The following is a 17,631-nucleotide window of genomic DNA, read 5'->3' on the forward strand; positions in this document are numbered from 1 at the left end:
CTTTCACATCAAAATAGTGCCACACTCCAATGAGAAATACTTCCCTCCCCTTCTGAGGGGAGTTTACCACCACTAGTCACTGTGGGGGGGTGTGGGGGGGCTAGGTAAAGGTCAGAGTAATTAGGATCTGCCATGTGATACCATGTGCTCTTTGTGGGACATGACCAGATCTTGAAATTATCCCGATGGGAAGAGACAAACTGAGCCAAGTCACAGATTGAAGACAGGCAGAAATGACCCATTCTGATCCCAAAAGAAAAACAGTCAGAGAACTTGATGGTAAGACCAGATGACAAGTGTCCTGCTGAAGGATCTTGGCCTGAAATGGCGACTGTTTACTCTTGTCCATAAAAACTGCCCAGCCTGCTGAGTTCCTTCAGTGTTTTGTGTGTATTACTTTGATTTCCAGTATCTGCAGATTTTCTCTTGTTTGATGGTCAGTCCAGATGCCTCGGCCGTGCCCAGTTAGAAGGTGAGGAGTTGTTCCTCCAACTTGGGTTGAACGCTTCGTATAACCATGACATATCAGAGCTCACCGGTGAGACTAAAATAATCACATCGGAAATGCTGTCCTTCACCCATTCATGTATTTTCTGAATCTTTTTACAGGTTAGAGACAGCGAAGAATTGATGTCCTGGAATCTCAAACAAAACAACAAGGGATTCACTCACTCAGTGCGACCCGCAGACACCTCAGTGAGTTCACAGTGCGGAGGGAGGCCCTAACACCTGCTCTGTATGAGAGAAGGGATTCACTCACTCAGCCGATCCGCGAACACACCAGTGAGTTAACAGTGTGTAGAGATGTCATTTACCTGCTCTGTGTTTGGGATGGGGTTCACTCACTCAGCCAAACCGCAGACCCACCAGTGAGTTTACACTGGGGAGAAGCCATTCACCTGCTCTGCATCTGGGAGGGATCTGTTCAGTCATCCAGCCTGAAAAGACATCATTAAGTTCACAGCATACTGAGAGGTTCATCTGTTCTGACTCTGGGAGGTAATTCATTCTGTCATCCGAGCTGAAGACACACGGGTGAGAGGCCATTCACCAGTTCCGTGTCTGGGAAGACATTCATTCACTCAGTCATCTGATCCACTGACAAACGAGTGGGTTTACACTGGGCAGAGCGCATACGTCTGCCCAGACTGGGAAGGGATTCACTCAGTCATCCAAACTACAGTTCATACTGAGGAGATGTCGTTCGCCTGCTCAGACTGTGGGAAGGGATTCACTCAGTCATCGTACCTACTGAAACACCAGTTAGTTCACACTGGAGAGAAACCATTCGCCTGTTCAGACTGTGGGAAGCGATTCACTCGGTCATTTCATCTGAAGCTCCACCAGTCCGTTCACACAGGAGTGAGGCCTTTCACCTGCTCTGAATGTGGGAAGGGATTCACTCGGCCATCCTACCTACATTTACACCAGCGAGTTCACACTGGGGAGAGGCCGTTCACCTGCTCAGACTGTGGGAAAGGATTCACTCGGTCATCTTCCCTACTGGAACACCAGCAAGTTCACACTGGGGAAAGGCTGTTCACCTGCTCCGACTGTGGGAAGGGATACACACAGTTAAGCCATCTACAGAGGCACCGGTTAGTTCACACGGGGGAAAGGCCATTCATCTGCTCAGACTGTGGGAAGGGATTCATTCTGTCATGTGAACTGAAGGATCATCAGCGTGTTCACACGGGACAGATGCTGTACACCTGCTCTGAATGTGGGAAGGGGTTCAATCGGCCGTCCCTCCTATACACACACCAGCGAGTTCACACTGGGGAGAAACCTTTCACCTGCTCACTTTGTGGGAAGGGGTTCGCTGAAGCATCTACACTGAAGCGACACCAGCGAGTTCACACTGGGGAGAAGCCATTCACCTGCTCTGAATGTGGGAAGGCATTCACTAGTGCGTTTGGCCTACAAAGACACCAGTCAGTTCACACTGGGGAGAAACCATTCATCTGCTCATATTGTGGCAAGGGATTCCCTGTGTCCTCTGAACTGAATCTACACCAGCGAATTCACACTGGGGAGAGGCCATTCATCTGCTCTGAATGTGGGAAGGGCTTCACTAGCTCGTTCGTCCTACGTAGACACCAGTCGGTTCACACTGGGGAGAAACCATTCACCTGTTCAGATTGTGGGAAGGGATTCCCTTACTCAACTCAACTGAAGCTACACCGGCGAGTTCACACTGGGGAGCGACCGTTCATCTGCTCCGAATGTGGGAAGGGATTCAGTCAGTCATCCAGCCTTGTGACGCACTACCGAGTTCACACTGGGAAAAACGTGAAATAACTTGCCCACTTTATATTTAACCATGACAGTTGCTGAATCCAGTGGCAAGTTCAAAAGTGACTTGATGTTGAACTCCGCAATTATTGCTGTTGGATGTATTGCAGCTCGATCACTGGGCACTGCAGGAGTTTCCTCTGCTGATGTTCAACTGTAATGCGTCTGGAGTTTAATATTCTGGATCTATGACAAATAAATCAGTCCTATTTCAAACCTCTCACTCTCCCTGTAGTGATGGGTTCGGAACAGTCACCACTCTGTGGGTGAAGTTGTTTCCCTTGATTTTTCTGCTGACTGCCATTATTTTCTGACGTTTTTGTTCCACAAATGCCTGGACCGAGAAAAAATGACATTTGTATTTCACCTCCATATTCCCTGCTCATTTCAATGTTATGTGTCATTCTTACTTCTTCCAAAGATCTGTGTCTCATCACCACAGGGAAACGAGGTTGTTAGAAGACACCACTGTCTTTTACAGTCTGAAAGCATAACGGGGATTAGTTGGGTGTTAAATAGATCAGGATCAGAAGCCAGAGACGGATCAGTACAGGGTGGAGTATGGGGCTCTTGACAGTGATAGGCATAAGAGCTCATGATGAGCAGGGGATCGGGAGGGGGTGTGGCAATGAATGGCAGAGTAAGCTACGTTTAAAAGCTGATTGACTTTCTTGACACACACAATGCCTATTGCTTGTGGGAGCTTGCTGTTTCAAATTGGTTTCTGCGTTCTCACAAAGAACTCGGGAAGGTTTGTTAATACAACTAGAGCTGCAGAGCGATGGGAACCAGAGTGCCAGAACAGTTAGTGGGGAGGATATGGCAGCAGATTGATAAACTCAGACAAAGTCAGGAATTGAAAGGTTGAGCGTGGAGTGACTAGTGTACTGAGCTATATATATATTTCAATGCAAGAAGTATCGTAAGATAGGCGGATGAGTTCAGGGTGTGGATCAACACCTGGAATTACACACTGTAGCCGTTAGTGAAACAGGAGGGGCAGGACTGGCAGCTCAATATTCTGGTGTTCTATTGCTTTAGACAGAGTGAGAGAGATTGAAGGAGAAGGGATGACGTTACTAGTCGGTGAAAATGTCACGGCAGGATTCTGTCAGGACAGACTGGACAGCTGAACTAGTGAGGCTTTATAGGTGGAACTGGGGAATAGGGAAGGGATGACCACATTAATGGAGCTATATTACAGACCGTTCAACAGGCCCAGGGAATTAGAGGAACAAATTTGTAAAGCAATTGCAGACTACTACAAGAAACATGAGGTTGTTATAGTACGAGACTTTAACTTTTCACCTCTTGACTGGGAATCCCATACTGCAAAAGGACTAGATAGGTTAGAGTTTGACAAGTGTGTTCAGGAATATTTCCTTCATCAGTACATAGAAGTCCTAATCAGAGGGTGTGCGTTGCTGGATCTGCTGTTAGGGAATAGACAGGACAGGTGTTGGTCCAGTCCGGTCCGTAGTCCGCGTTCCGGGTCTCGATCCGGTCCGAGTGCTCCGGACTCTGGGTCCTGCAGTTGTCCCTCCCGTCACGTGTGAACTAGTTAGGACCCTCCTGGCTCAAGGAGGGACACCTGTAACTCATTGGGCTGCAGTTGTTTATAAGGGGCCTTGGGACTGGGACCAGGCGGGTGGTCATTTTGTTCTGTTTCCTGTCTCTCTGCCAGTTCCAAACTCTTCTCTGCATCCTGTTATCCTGCCCGGGCTCAGATCTACTCCTCATCGTGCTTCTCTGCCCCGTACCAGGACTGCCAGGTTGGTCCTCTCCCCCACCTTTCTTCCCATGTGCTGGTCCCGCTTCTCCACTCGTTTGTTTTGTTCGCACTGTCGCGCTGTCTGCCGGCCGTTCCCGATTTTCCTGCTATAATGGCTGTTGAGTTGGTCACCCTGGACCTATGCCCGTTCCTACCCCTTGCCTCCGTCGGGCAGGTCCGGCTGACCTGCCGCTGCCCGGCGGTGGTTCTGCCCGTTCCTATCCCTTGCCTCCGTCGGGCAGGCCCGGCCGGTCTGCCGCTGCCCGGCGGGGTTCTGCCCCATCCTCCTCTTCCGCCTGAACTCTGGGATTGTGCCCCGCACTCGCCTAGGGGTTCGCGTCGTGACCAGGCCTCCGGTGTTTCCGCTTGGGAGGCGGCCCTACCTGGGACATATGCGGCCCGCCCAGGGAGGGCTCTCCGCCAGCCTATCTAGCCACCTAGACCTGCCTGCCTGCCTGCCTGAACCCTGGGGACCTGTCTGCCTGAACCCTGGGAGTCTGTCTGGCTGAACTCCGGGAGCCCGCTCCGCTCTGCCTGCCTGAACTCTATCTACCTGAACCCCAGCTCTACCCTTAAATGCCATGGTATCCCCATCCTGTCTTCCCCCTAGTACTTCAGTGTCTGCGTCCTGCGTTTGGGTCCATCCGGCCCTGTTCCTGACAACAGGTGACAGAACTTTGTATAGGGGAACACTGTATCCAGTGACAACAATGGCATTAATCTCAAAGTAAAAAAGATAGGTCCCGTACACGGGTTGAGATCCTAAATTTTGATGGTATCAGAAATTATTCGCTCAGTGTGGATTGGGACTGGCTGCTTTGTGGCAAAGGTGGACTTGGAAAGTGGGAGGCCTTGAAAAAGGAAATTTTCAGAGTACAAAGCTTGTATGTGCCTGTCGGAATAAAAGGTAAAGATGACACGGTGTAAGGAACCTTGGTTTTCAAGAGATACTGAGGCCCTGCTCAAGAGAAGAAAGGTGCATAGCAGGTACAGGCAAGTAGGAACAAATGAAGTGTTTATGGAATGAAGGAAATGAAAGAGAACACTTAATAAAAAATTCAGGAAGGCTAAAAGCAGGGATGAAGTTACTCTAGCAGACAAGGTAAAGAAAAATCCCAAGGGATTCTACAGATATGTGAAGAGCAATGGGGCTGCAAGGGTCAAAGTGGGTCCTTCGGAGGACCAGAATGGTATTCCATGTGTGGAGCCAAAACAAATGGGAGAGATCTTAAATGAAATCTTTGCACCTGTGATTACTCCGGAGACGGACACAGAGTCTATAGAAGTGAGGCAAAGCGGCATCAACCTCACGGACGTTGTACAGATTACAGAGGAGGAGGAGGAGCTTGCTACCCTGGGGCAAATCAGGGTGGACTAATCCCCAGGGCCTGAAAAGGTGTCCCTCTAGAACCTTATAGCAGGCAAGTTCAGAAATTGCTGGGGTCCTAGCAGAGATTTTTAAAGCATCCTTAGCGACAGGAGAGGTAGCAGAGGGTTGGAGGATAGCCAATGTTGTTCCACCATTTAAAAAAGGCTCTAAACAGAAACCTGGAGTCTGACATCAGTTGTGGCCGAGTTATTGGAAAGTATTCTAAGGGACCTGATATACAAATACTTAGAAAGACTTGGGCTGGTTAAGGATAGTCAGCATGGCTTTGTGCTAACCAATTTTATAGAGTTTATATAGGTCATGTCTAACCAATTTTATAGAGTTTTTCAAAGAAGGTGCCAGGAAAATGGATGATGGTAAGGCAGTGGATGTTGTCTAAATGGAAAGCATTTGACTACGTCCTGCATGGGAGGCTGGTCAAGAAGCTTCAGTTGCTCAGCATTCAGGGTGAGGTAGTAAACTGGATTAGACATGGACTTTGTGGGAGAAGTCAGAGAGTGGTGGTAGAGAGTTGCCTCTCTAACTGCAGGTCTGTTACTAGTGGTGTGCTGCCGGGATTGGTGCTGGGTCTTTGATGTTTGTCAGGTGTATCAATGATCAGGATGGTAATGTGGTTATCTGGATCAGCAAATTTGTTCATGACACCAAGATTGGGGGTGTAGTGGACAGTGAGGAAGGCTATCATGGCTTGCAGAGGGATCTGTATCAGTGGGAACAAGGGGCTGAAAAATGGCAGATGGAATTTAGTGCAGACAAGTGTGAGGTGTTGCACTTCAGCAGGACCAAATAGGTTAGGCCTTACACAGTGAATAGTAGAGCACTGAGGAGTGTGGTAGAACACAGGGATCTGGGAATACATATCCATAATTCATTGAAAGTGGCAATACAGTTAGGGTTGTAAAAAGTCGCTTTTGGCACATTGGCCTTCATAAATCAATGCCATTGACTAAAGAAGATGGGATGTTATGTTGAAATTGTTAACGACATTGGTGAGACCTAATTTGGAGAATTGTATGCACTTTTGGTCACCTACCTACGGGAAAGATGTGAACAAGGTTGAAAGAGCGCTGAGAAAATTTAGGAGGGTGCTGCCAGGTCTGGACCACCTGAGTCATAGGAAAGATTGAATAGCTTAGGCCTATAATTCTTTAGAAGTTCGGAGATTTGGTGCAAGAGTACAAAATTATGAGAAGTAGTAATAGGGAAAATGCAAGCAGACTTTCTTGGCTGAAATTGGGTGGGACTATAACCAGAGGTCATGGACGAAGGGTGAAAGGTGAGAAGTTTAATAGGGAAACATGAGGGGCAACTTTTCACTCAGAGAGTTGTGAGAATGAACTGCTGGTACAACTGGTGCATGCGAGCTTGATTTCAATGTTTAATAGAGTTTTGGATAGGTACATGGATAGTAGTGACATGGAGGGCTATGGTCCCCGGTGCAGTTCGATGGGAGGAGACATCCCATTAAATTGTTTCAGCACAGACTGGTTGAGTTGAAGGACTTATTTCTGTGCTGTACTTCTCTGTGACTCTTAAAAGATTGATAGGATGGTACTGTTTTGCAGAGAGAAGGCAATGCTTTTGAACATTTTCAATGGCACTGTTCTTATCCAGAAATCTCTGAGCTGCACACATAAATCAAGAGTGCAGGTGCCGAGAGTCCAAAGTTGTGCCTCTAAGGCACAGTTAACATCTTGATATATAAATCTAAGCATTTGGGACATGGACAAAAAGAAATAGTTCTGCGGTTATCTCGCATCAAGTATTTATTATGTACTTTCAAATAAGTAAATAATGTGATTTTCCACCAATTGAAGTGGAACATTGAGAGTCAGGTCCGATGTTCAGAATAACTGATGTCCATACCTCAGTAGCTAATGGGAATCGTTGAGATTGAGGCCTAAAAGAAAAAAACTGAGTCGGACATCCAGTGAATTAAAATGTGTCACGTTTGGTTCTTTAGCAAATCTCTTGTCATCTGATTCTGGATCCTTCTGATAAGTGAGGTCACTGTTTATTCTATTCTGTCTGGGTGTGCAATGATAATGAACACTTCAGTCTTGGGTAACAAGTGACCTTACACAACAAATGTTCCACACATTAACGATCTCCAACGAGAAAGTCGAAAAGAACTACCACTGACTTTCAGTGCCATTGCCGAGTTCACCACCCTCAATCACCTCAGGGGCACAGTGATCAGAAAGTCTTCAGGAGCAGCCGTGTAAATACCTTGTGCTCCTCGGATGGCAGTGGAAAGTGTTCCGAACTTTTAAGCTATAGCAATGGACAGGGACACACTGAGTCAAATCACAGATAGAGAGTTTAAAAGCAGTGAGTGGGTGTAGTTGGCACGCATTGTACACAGTACCCAAGGAGTCATTGAAACATGGAAAACCTACAACACAATACAGGCTCTTTTGCCCACAAAGCTGTGGCAAACATGTACTTACTTTAGAAATTACTTAGGCTTACCCATTGCCCTCTATTTTTCTAAGCTCCATGTACCTATCCAGGAGCCTCGTAAAAGACCCTATCGTATCTGCCTCCACCACTGTTGCTAGAAGCCCATTCCACGCACTCGCTACTCTCTGTGTAAAAAACTTGCCCCTGACATCTCCTCTGTTCCTGTTTCCAAGCACCTTAAAACTGTGCCCTCTCGTGTTAGACATTTCAGCCCTGGGAAAAAGCCTCTGACTATCCACATGATCAATGCCTCTCATCATCTTATACACCTCTATCAGGTCACCTCTCATCCTCCACCACTCCAGGGAAAAAAGGCTGAACCTGTTCTCATAAGGCATGCTCCCCAATCCAGGCAACATCCTTGTAAATCTCCTCTGCACCCTTTCTATGGCTTCCACATCCTTCCTGTAGTGAGGCGACCAGAACTGAGCATGTACTCCAAGTGGGGTCTGACCAGGGTCCTATATAGCTGCAACATTACCTCTCGGCTCCTAAATTCAATTCCACAATTGATGAAGGCCAATACAGTGTACGCCTTCTTAACCACAGAGTTAACCTATGCAGCTGCTTTGAGCATCCTATGCACTTGGACTCCACACTGCCAAGAGTCTTACCATTAATACTATATTCTGCTATCATATTTGACCTACCAAATTGAACCACCTCACACTTATCTGCCACTTCTCAGCCCAGTTTTGCATCTTATCAGTGTCCCTCTGTAACCTCTGACAGCCCTCCACACTATCCACAATACCTCCAACTTTTTGTCATAAGCAACTTACTGACCCATCTCTCCACTTCCCCATCCAGGTCATGAAGAGTAAGGGTCCCAGAATAGATCCCTGAGGCACTCCACTGGTGACCGACCTCCATGCAGAATATGACCCGTCTACAACCACTCTTTGCCTTCCGTGGGCAAGCCAGTTCTGGATCCACAAAGCAATGTCCCATTGGATCCCATGCCTTCTTACTTTCCCAATAAGCCTTCCATGGGGTACCTTATCAAATGCCTTGCTGAAATCAATATACACAATATCCATTGCTCTTCCTTCATCCATGTCTTTAGTCACATCCTCAAAAAATTCAATCAGGCTCGTAAGGCACAACCTGCCCTTGACAAGGCCATGCTGACTATTCCTAATCATATTATACCTCTCCAAATGTTCATAAATCCTTCTTCTCAGGATCTTCTCCATCAACTTACCAACCACTAAAGTAAGACTTACTGGTCTATAATTTCCTGGGCTATCGCTTCTCCCTTTCTTGAATAAAGGAACAACATCTGCAACCCTCCAATCCTCCGGAACCTCCCCCATCCCTATTGATGATGAAAAGACCATCACCAGAGGCTCAGCAATCTCCTCCCTCGCCTCCCACAGTAGCCTGGGGTACATCTCATCTGGTCCCGGTGACTGATCCAACTTGATGCTTTATCAAAAGCTCCAGCACATCATCTTTCTTAATATCTACATGCACAAGCTTTTCAGTCTGTTGCAAATCATCACCAAGATCCTTTTCCATTGTGAATACTGAAGGAAAGTATTCATTAAGTACCTCTGTTATTTCCTCCGGTTCCATACACACTTTCCCACTGTCACACTTGATAGGTCCTATTCTTTCACATCTTATCCTCTTGCTTTTCAGATATTTGTAGAATGCCTTGGGGTTGTCCTTAACCTTGCCCGCCAAGACCTTCTCATGACCCCATCTGGCTCTCCTAATTTCCTTCTTAAGCTCCTTCCTATTAGCCTTGTAATCTTCCAGATCTCTAACATTACCTAGCTCTCTGAACGATTTGTAAGCTTTTCTTTTCTTCTTGACTAGATTTTTTACAGCCTTTATACACCACGGTTCCTATACACTACCACAACTTCCCTGGCTCATTGGAATGTACCTATGTAGAACTCCACACAAATATCCCTTGAACATTTGCCACATTTCTTCCGTACTTTTCCCTGAGAACATCTGTTTCCAATTTAAACTTCCAATTTCCTGCCTGATAGCCTCATATTTCCCCTTACTCCAATTAAACGCTTTTCTAACTTTTCTGTTCCTATCTCTCTCCAATGCTATTGTAAAGGTGATAGAATTATGATCATTATCTCCAAAATGCTCTCACACTGAGAGATCTGACACCTGACCAAGTTCATTTCCTAATATCAAATCAAGTACAGCCTGTCCTCTTGTAGGCTTATCCACATATTGTGTCAAGAAACCTTCCTGAACACACCTAACAAACTCCACCCCATCTAAACCCCTTGCTCTAGGGAGATGCCAATCGATATTTCGGGAATTAAAATCTCCCATCATGACAACTCTTATTATTACGCCTTTCCAGGATCTGTTTCCCTATCTGCCCCTCGATATCCCTGTTCCTATTGGGTGGCCTATAAAAACCACCCAGTAAAGTCATTAACCCCTTCCTGTTCCTAACCTCCACCCACAGAGACTCCGTAGACAATCCCTCCATGGCGTCCACCTTTCCTGCAGCCGTGACACTAACTCTGAACAACAGTGCCACGCCCCCACCTCTTTTGCCTCCCTCCCTGTCCTTTCTGAAACATCTAAAACCCGGTATTTGAAGTAACCATTCCTGCCCCTGAGCCATCCAAGTCTCTGTAATGGCCACCACATCATATCTCCAAGTACTGATCCACGCTCTAAGCTCATCTGCTTTGTTCATAATACTTCTTGTGTTAAAATAGACACATCTCAAACCTTCGGTCTGAGCGTGTCCCTTCTCTATCACCTGCCTATCCTCCTCCTTGCACTGTCTACAAGCTTTCTCTATTGTGAGCCAACTTCCTGTTCCCCAGTCTCTTCTGTTCAGTTCCCACCCCCCAACAATTCTAGCATAAACTCTCCCCAGTAGCCTTAGCAAAGCTCCCCACCAGGATATTGGTCACCCTGGGATTCAAGTGCAACCTGTCCTTTTTGTACAGGGCACACCCGCACCAAAAGAGGTCCCAATGATCTGGTAATCTGAATCCCTGCCCCCCTGCTCCAATCCCTCAGCCATGCATTTATCCGCCACCTCATTCTATTCCTATTTTCACTGTCGTGTGGCACAGGCAGTAATGCCGAGATGACTACCTTTTTGGTCCTGCTTCTCAACTTCCTTCCTAACTCCCTGTAGTCTTTTTTCAGGACCACTTCCCTTCTCCTACCTATGTCATTGGTACCAATATGTACCACGACCTCTGGCTGTTCTCCCTCCCACTGCAGGATATCTTGGACGTGATCTGAAACATCCTGGCTCCTGGGAGGCAAACAACCATTCAAGTTTCTTTCCTGCGTCCACAGAAACACCCGCCTGACCCCCTATCTATAGAGTCCCCCATTACCACAGAGCCAACTTGCACAGTAGCTTTGAATGTCCTATGGACTCAGAGCCCAAGATCCCTCTGTTCCTCCACACTGCCAAGAGTCTTATCATTAGATAGATAGATAGATACTTTATTCATCCCCATGGGGAAATTCAACTTTTTTTCCAATGTCCCATACACTTGTTGTAGCAAAACTAATTACATACAAAACTTAACTCAGTAAAAAATATGATATGCATCTAAATCACTATCTCAAAAAGCTTTTAAAAAGTTCTTAAGTCCTGGCGGTAGAATTGTAAAGCCTAATGGCATTGGGGAGTATTGACCTCTTCATCCTGTCTGAGGAGCATTGCATCGATAGTAACCTGTCGCTGAAACTGCTTCTCTGTCTCTGGATGGTGCTATGTAGAGGATGTTCTGAGTTATCCATAATTGACCGTAGCCTACTCAGCGCCCTTCGCTCAGCTACCGATGTTAAACTCTCCAGTACTTTGCCCACGACAGAGCCGGCCTTCCTTACCAGCTTATTAAGACGTGAGGCGTCCCTCTTCTTAATGCTTCCTCCCCAACACGCCACCACAAAGAAGAGGGCGCTCTCCACAACTGACCTATAGAATGCTATATTCTGCCATCACATTTGACCTACCAAAATGAACCACCTCACACTTATCTGGGCCGAACTCCATCTGGATTGCACGTAATTAGGCATTTAGCAAAGTCCAAATAAAGTAACTGTGTAAGTGGAGCAGCAATTATGTGAGTGGGCCAATATCGGGGCAGGGAATTGAGGTTTCATCAAGGAGAGGCGCGGGCGTAGGTAGATTTTTTGTTGATATTTAATCTTTCTTTGTTATTGCACATTTAGAGCAGTGAAGATGCCAGGTGAGATAGTGGAATGCTCCTCTTACGAGACGTGTGAAGGCTGGGAGACCTCCAGTGTCCCTGAGCTATTCACCTGCAGCTTCTAACAGGCCGTGTTCGGGAGCTGGAGAATTCAGATCACACGTTTGATGTTTCCTAGTCACCTGGCAGCTCAGTTATAACCAGTCAATATTTATCATCTTCATCAGGGCTCCAGCACTCTCCTCTATTGTCTCCCATGGCACTCTGGGATACATCTGATCAGACCCTGGTCATTAGTCTACCTTTATCCCATCATCAAATACTTCCTCCTTATAAATCATAACAAGCTCAGCATTATACTGCCTAAGTCTCCAATCTCCTTGCTGAATGCAGATGAGAAATGTTCATTTCAAGACCACCACATCCTCTGGCCTTTCACCCAGGTTGTCACTGAGTTTTCAATCCTCCCTGGTTACCCTCTTTTTCTTAAGATACTCAAAACAACACTTACTAGTATAATATTTTCATTACCCTTCAGTGCTTCTACAGTACTACTGTATATTGGAACACCACTTTACCCTTTTAATTATTTTAATACATTCCTAACTCACCCACATCTACCCATACTATGCTCCCCATTCTTCAGTGTTTCCAACACTTTCCCTAGTCTTTCAGTCAATGTCTCTGACATCCCTTGTCCTTCCCCCTTACAGGGAAACGGTAACCCTGAACTCTCGCTACTTCGTCCTTAAACACCTACTGCCTCCCAAATGCAGATTAACCTGCAGGTACCGTTTCCCCACCCACATTTGCCAGGTCCTGTTTAATGGGAGGTTGGGGTTGTACAGTGGATGGTGGGGCCCTGGGGAGTTGTGGAACCTAGGAACCCCAGTGCAGATTTCGCTGCAAGTGACACTATGTGTCGAGAGGATAGGAAGAAGGCATGTGGCACGCTGGCCTTCATCAGTTTCAGGACTGAATATAGTTTGGAAGTTATGTTGCAGTTATATCTTATGCTGTTACGGAAAGAAGACCTTTGGCCTGATATCCACGTTGCTGGTGTTCCCCAGCAGGCTAATTCCAACTGCCTGCATTTGGTCCATAATCCTCTAAAGCTCTCCTCTCCATGTATATATCTGAATAGCTTTAAAATGTTGCCAATACTGTAAGTCCAGCCAAGTTCCTGGTAACTATCTTCTGCAATCTTTCTAGTTTATTAACATCTTTCCTATAACGGGGTGAACGAAACTGTACACAGTGTTCATAAACATAAGAGATTCTGCAGATGCTGGAAATCCAAAGCAACTCACACACACTAAATGTTGGAGGAATTTAGCAGGTCAGGCAGCATCTAAGGATAGGAAAAATCAGATAGTGGGTAGAGGAGAAAGAGACGAGCTGGCAGCCCAGCCTCTTAAAGTGAACCTGAACTCAATGTGATCACTGGGCATTGGAGGAGAGATGTTCACCTTTAATGGGTCTGGAGTTTAATATTCCGGGTCTGTGACAAATAAATCCGTTCTAGGTCCCAGGTGCTCAGGGAATCTACAACACATGCCGTGTACAGTAGGGAGCGAACTCAGCCCAGCTGGTCCCTGCCAATGTTCCGTTCCACAACAGTCTTTTAAAATCCATCCCTGCCGTTCACCTCGCACTCTACCTGTGGTACCTTACAATTGGTCACCACACCAATTGTAGATGTAGGTGAAGAGGTTTACTGTGGATTTCCTCTATGAATTTCTGTTGACTCCTGAAGTCGAGTTCACTTGGGTTTTGTCCCAAATATTTCTCATTCCTCGGGGTTCTCTGCCAGAGCAGAATGTCATAAACTCCTTCTTTCCGGCACTTTTCAACGTTTTAGGTCATTTTCACTGATTTCTGCGAAGTTTAATTTTGCAAAACGTTTGAGGCAGCGTCTATGCAGAGAGTCGCCGTTTCAGGCCTAGACACTTCACCACGTCTGGACACTTCACGTCTAGACTGTTTATTCCTCTTTAGATGCTGCCTGACTTGCTGAGTATCTCCTGCATTTTGGGTGCTTTGTTCCATACGCATTTCCAGCAACTTGGGTTTTATCTCTGGATTTGTAAGTGGGTTGGAGATTGTCATTTAACACACTGTTGATACTGAGTATATTGCATGCGTGAACTGAGCTGCTGCGCTTTGAGCCGCCTCTTCCAGATACTTTTAATGGCAGCTAACATCCCAGAGTTCTCCGCGCTTCAGAATGCGCCTTCGGCTGATGCAGTGAACAAATGCGCAGGCGCAGATGCCGCCGAGCGGCCTGAGAATCGCGCATGCGCTCAGTGGACAAAAGGCTCTGGAAAATCGGCGGCTGGTAGGAACAGGGTTCTGGATGGAGGTTTATCATCACAGGTGCCCGTACCCCGACAATTTCTGCTCCGGGACCCGGTCCGAGTTCCCTCCGTCTCACGTTCTGCACTCGGGCCCCGGGGAGCTTTCGGCTTTTGAGCCAAGGTGCATGCGCATCGCTGGAACCGGGGTCGGTCGGACCATCGGAGATGGGGCAGAATTAGGCCATTTGGCCCATCGAGTCTGCTCCGTTACTTTCCCTCTCAGCTCCGATTTCCCAACTTCTTCCCTAATCAGTTCATACCCTGACAAATCAAGAATCTTTCAACCTCTGCCTTAAATATACCCAGTGATTTGGTCTCCAAAGAATTTGGTCACAAAGATTCATCACCCTCTGGCTGAAGAAATTCCTCCTGATCTCCGTTCTCTGACTGTGTCCTCTGGTTTTAGACTCCCTCACCATCGAACACAACCTCTCCACACCCACTCTATTGCTGCCTTTCAACATTCAACAGATTTCAGCACGATCTCCCCTCATTCTTCTGAATTCCAGTGATTAGAAGCTCAGACATCAAATGCTCCTCACATGAGAAGCCTGTCAATCCTGGAGTTATTTTTGTAAACCTCCTTTGAACCCCCTGCAATGTCAGCACATCTTTTCTTAGATAAAAGGCTCAAAACTGCTCACAATACATCAAGTGAGGCATCACCAGTGCTTTATAAAGCCTCAACATTACATCCTTGCTTTTATAGTCTAGTCCTCATGAAATAAATGATAACATCACATTTGCCTTCCTCACCACTGGCTCAACCTGTAAATTAACCTTTAGGGAATCCTGATGAGGACTTGGCAAATCAGAATTTTGAATTTTCTCTCCATTTGCAAAAACGTAGTCTCTACTCTTTTATTTCTTTTACCAAAGTGCCTGACCAGACACTTCTCGACATTGTATTCCATCTGCCACTTTGTCCATTCTCCTAATCTGTTGAAGTCCTTCTGTAGCCTGTACTTCCTCAAACCACCTGTCCCTGCACCTGTCTTCATATCATCCACAAACTTCGGCATCCGAATCATTGACATATAATGCAAAATGGGCCAATTCCAACACTGAGCCCTGTGGAACACTGCTAGTCACTGGCAGCCAACCAGTAAAGGCTCCCTTTTTTCCCATTGTTTGCCTCCTGTCAATCAGCCAATGCTGTATCCATGCTACAATCTTTCCTGTAATACCATGGGCTCTTAACTTGCTAAGCACCTTGTCAAAGTCCTTCTGAAAATCCAAGTACACAGCATCCACCCATTCTCCCTACCTATCCTTCTTGATGATTCTTTAACGAATTCGATTAGATTTGTTGGGCAAGATTTTCCCCCAAGTAAACCATGCTGACTACGGCCAATTTTACCATGTGCCACTTACATACACCACAGTCCATCCAGGATAGTTGATCCCCTAGTGGGCTCTACCATGAGCTCCCTTAAAAACAATCTCATAGCCATTCTAGAAACTCCCCCTCTTGGGATCCAGCACCAACCCTGATTTTCTCAATCTGCCTGCATACTGAAACCCCTCACTGCTCTTTTGACATCCATTTTCTATCTCCTGTTGAACATTACAGACCATGTTCTTACATCTGCTGATGTTCAACTTTAATGCGTCTGGAGTTTATTATTCTGGATCTGTGACAAATAAATCAGTTCTATTTTAAACTCTGTCTCAGGTACTTAGTGAATCTATAACACATCCAGTGTACAGTAGTAACCAGCTTGTCTGTTCAACAGCAGTCCTTTTCAACCTATCCCTGCTGTTCTCCTTTCACTCTCCCTGTGGGTGAAGATGCTTCCCTTGGTTTTCCTGCTGACTGAAGAAGACGATGAGCTGACTGCAGTTATTTCTGACATGTTTTTGTTCCACGAATGTCTGAACCTCCTTATTCCCTGCTCATTTCAAAGTTATGGGTCGTTCTCCCTTCTTCTAAAAGTCTGTGTCTCACACAGATGGGTTGTCAGAATACACACTGTCCTCTGAAGTCTGAAAGCATAATGGAACCATGAGTTGGGTGTTCAATAGAGCAGAATCAGAACCCAGAGATGGGTCAGTACAGGGCAGAGTTCAGGGCTCTTGACAGTGATTGGTTCTGAGATTTGTATGATAGGACTGTCATTAAAATTGTTCTTTGGTTTTTTGGCATTTTCTTTTTTGTGTCTCATTGATGGATGGGTGGTCTTTGTGTGTGAGAAGGAGGGAGGTTGAGGGTTATGATGCTTCTGTTGCTGTTTTTGTAAACCAGGGATTGTTCTCGTCACTGCTTTTTCTGTGGGGAGGGGTTGGGGATTTGTTGCTATCGTCACTGGTTTCTCTGTGAGAGAGGGTTGTTATTGCTGCTATCTTTTTCTGTAGGGAAGGGGTGTGGGGGATTTTCTGGTTTTGAGCTGAGTTGATGTCTGGTCTTTGTATATTTCGCGGCTATCTGTAGAAGACAAATGTCAGAGTTGTATTGTGCATGCAAACTTTGACAATAAAATGAACCTTTAAACCATAAGAGTACACGATGAGCAGGGAATCTGGGGGGCATGCATATGAATGACAGAGTAGCCACATTTGGACAGAAAAAAATCCTTTGACTTTGACTGCTGACACGCACAATGCCTATTACTCCTGGGAGCTTGCTGTGTTAAATTGGCTGGTGAGAAGCTTAAGGGGAACATGAGAAGAAACTTCTTCACTCAGAGTGGTGTGAATGTGGAACGAGCTACCAGGACAAGTGGTGTATGTGAGCTTGACTTCAACGTTTAAGGGATGTTTGGGTAGGTACATGGATAGTAGGGATATTGTGGGCTGTGGCCCCGGCGCGGATCAATGGGAGTAGGCAGTTTAAATGGTCTTCGCATGGACTATCTGAGCTGAGGGGCCTATTTCTGTGCTGTACTTCTCTATAACTCAAGCCATTGACTGAATGACACTATTTGACAGAGAGGCTTGTGAACACTGTCAATGGCACTGTTTTTACCCCCAAAATCTGAGCTTCAGAACGTACTGTCACAGTGGATCAAGTGTGCAGGTGCTGAGGGTCCGAAGTTGTGCCAAAAGGTGTGAATGTGGACAAGAGGCTCCAGAAATGGGTGAGATGGACATCCAAGGCACAGCTGAGATCTTAATATCGAAATCTAAGGATTTGGGACACAGGAAAAAAAAAATAGTTCTGCCTTTATCGCAAATGAAGAATTTATA

The 17,631-nt window shown here is 46.2% G+C and overlaps 1 protein-coding gene across 1 annotated transcript in view; it reads left to right on the forward strand.

The window, feature by feature from the left end:
- The window catches only part of LOC140715694 (uncharacterized), a 55,463-nt gene that overhangs the window by 14,294 nt on the left and 23,538 nt on the right, over positions 1-17,631 (forward strand). Inside the window, exons 2-3 of the mRNA XM_073028063.1 lie at positions 610-2,292; positions 14,270-14,426. Coding sequence (XP_072884164.1) covers positions 1,198-2,292; positions 14,270-14,426 — 1,252 coding nt within the window. The 5' untranslated portion in view covers positions 610-1,197. The remainder of the gene's footprint in view (positions 1-609; positions 2,293-14,269; positions 14,427-17,631) is intronic.

Source organism: Hemitrygon akajei, chromosome 24, assembly GCF_048418815.1.
Source record: "Hemitrygon akajei chromosome 24, sHemAka1.3, whole genome shotgun sequence".
Lineage (NCBI taxonomy): Eukaryota > Metazoa > Chordata > Chondrichthyes > Myliobatiformes > Dasyatidae > Hemitrygon > Hemitrygon akajei.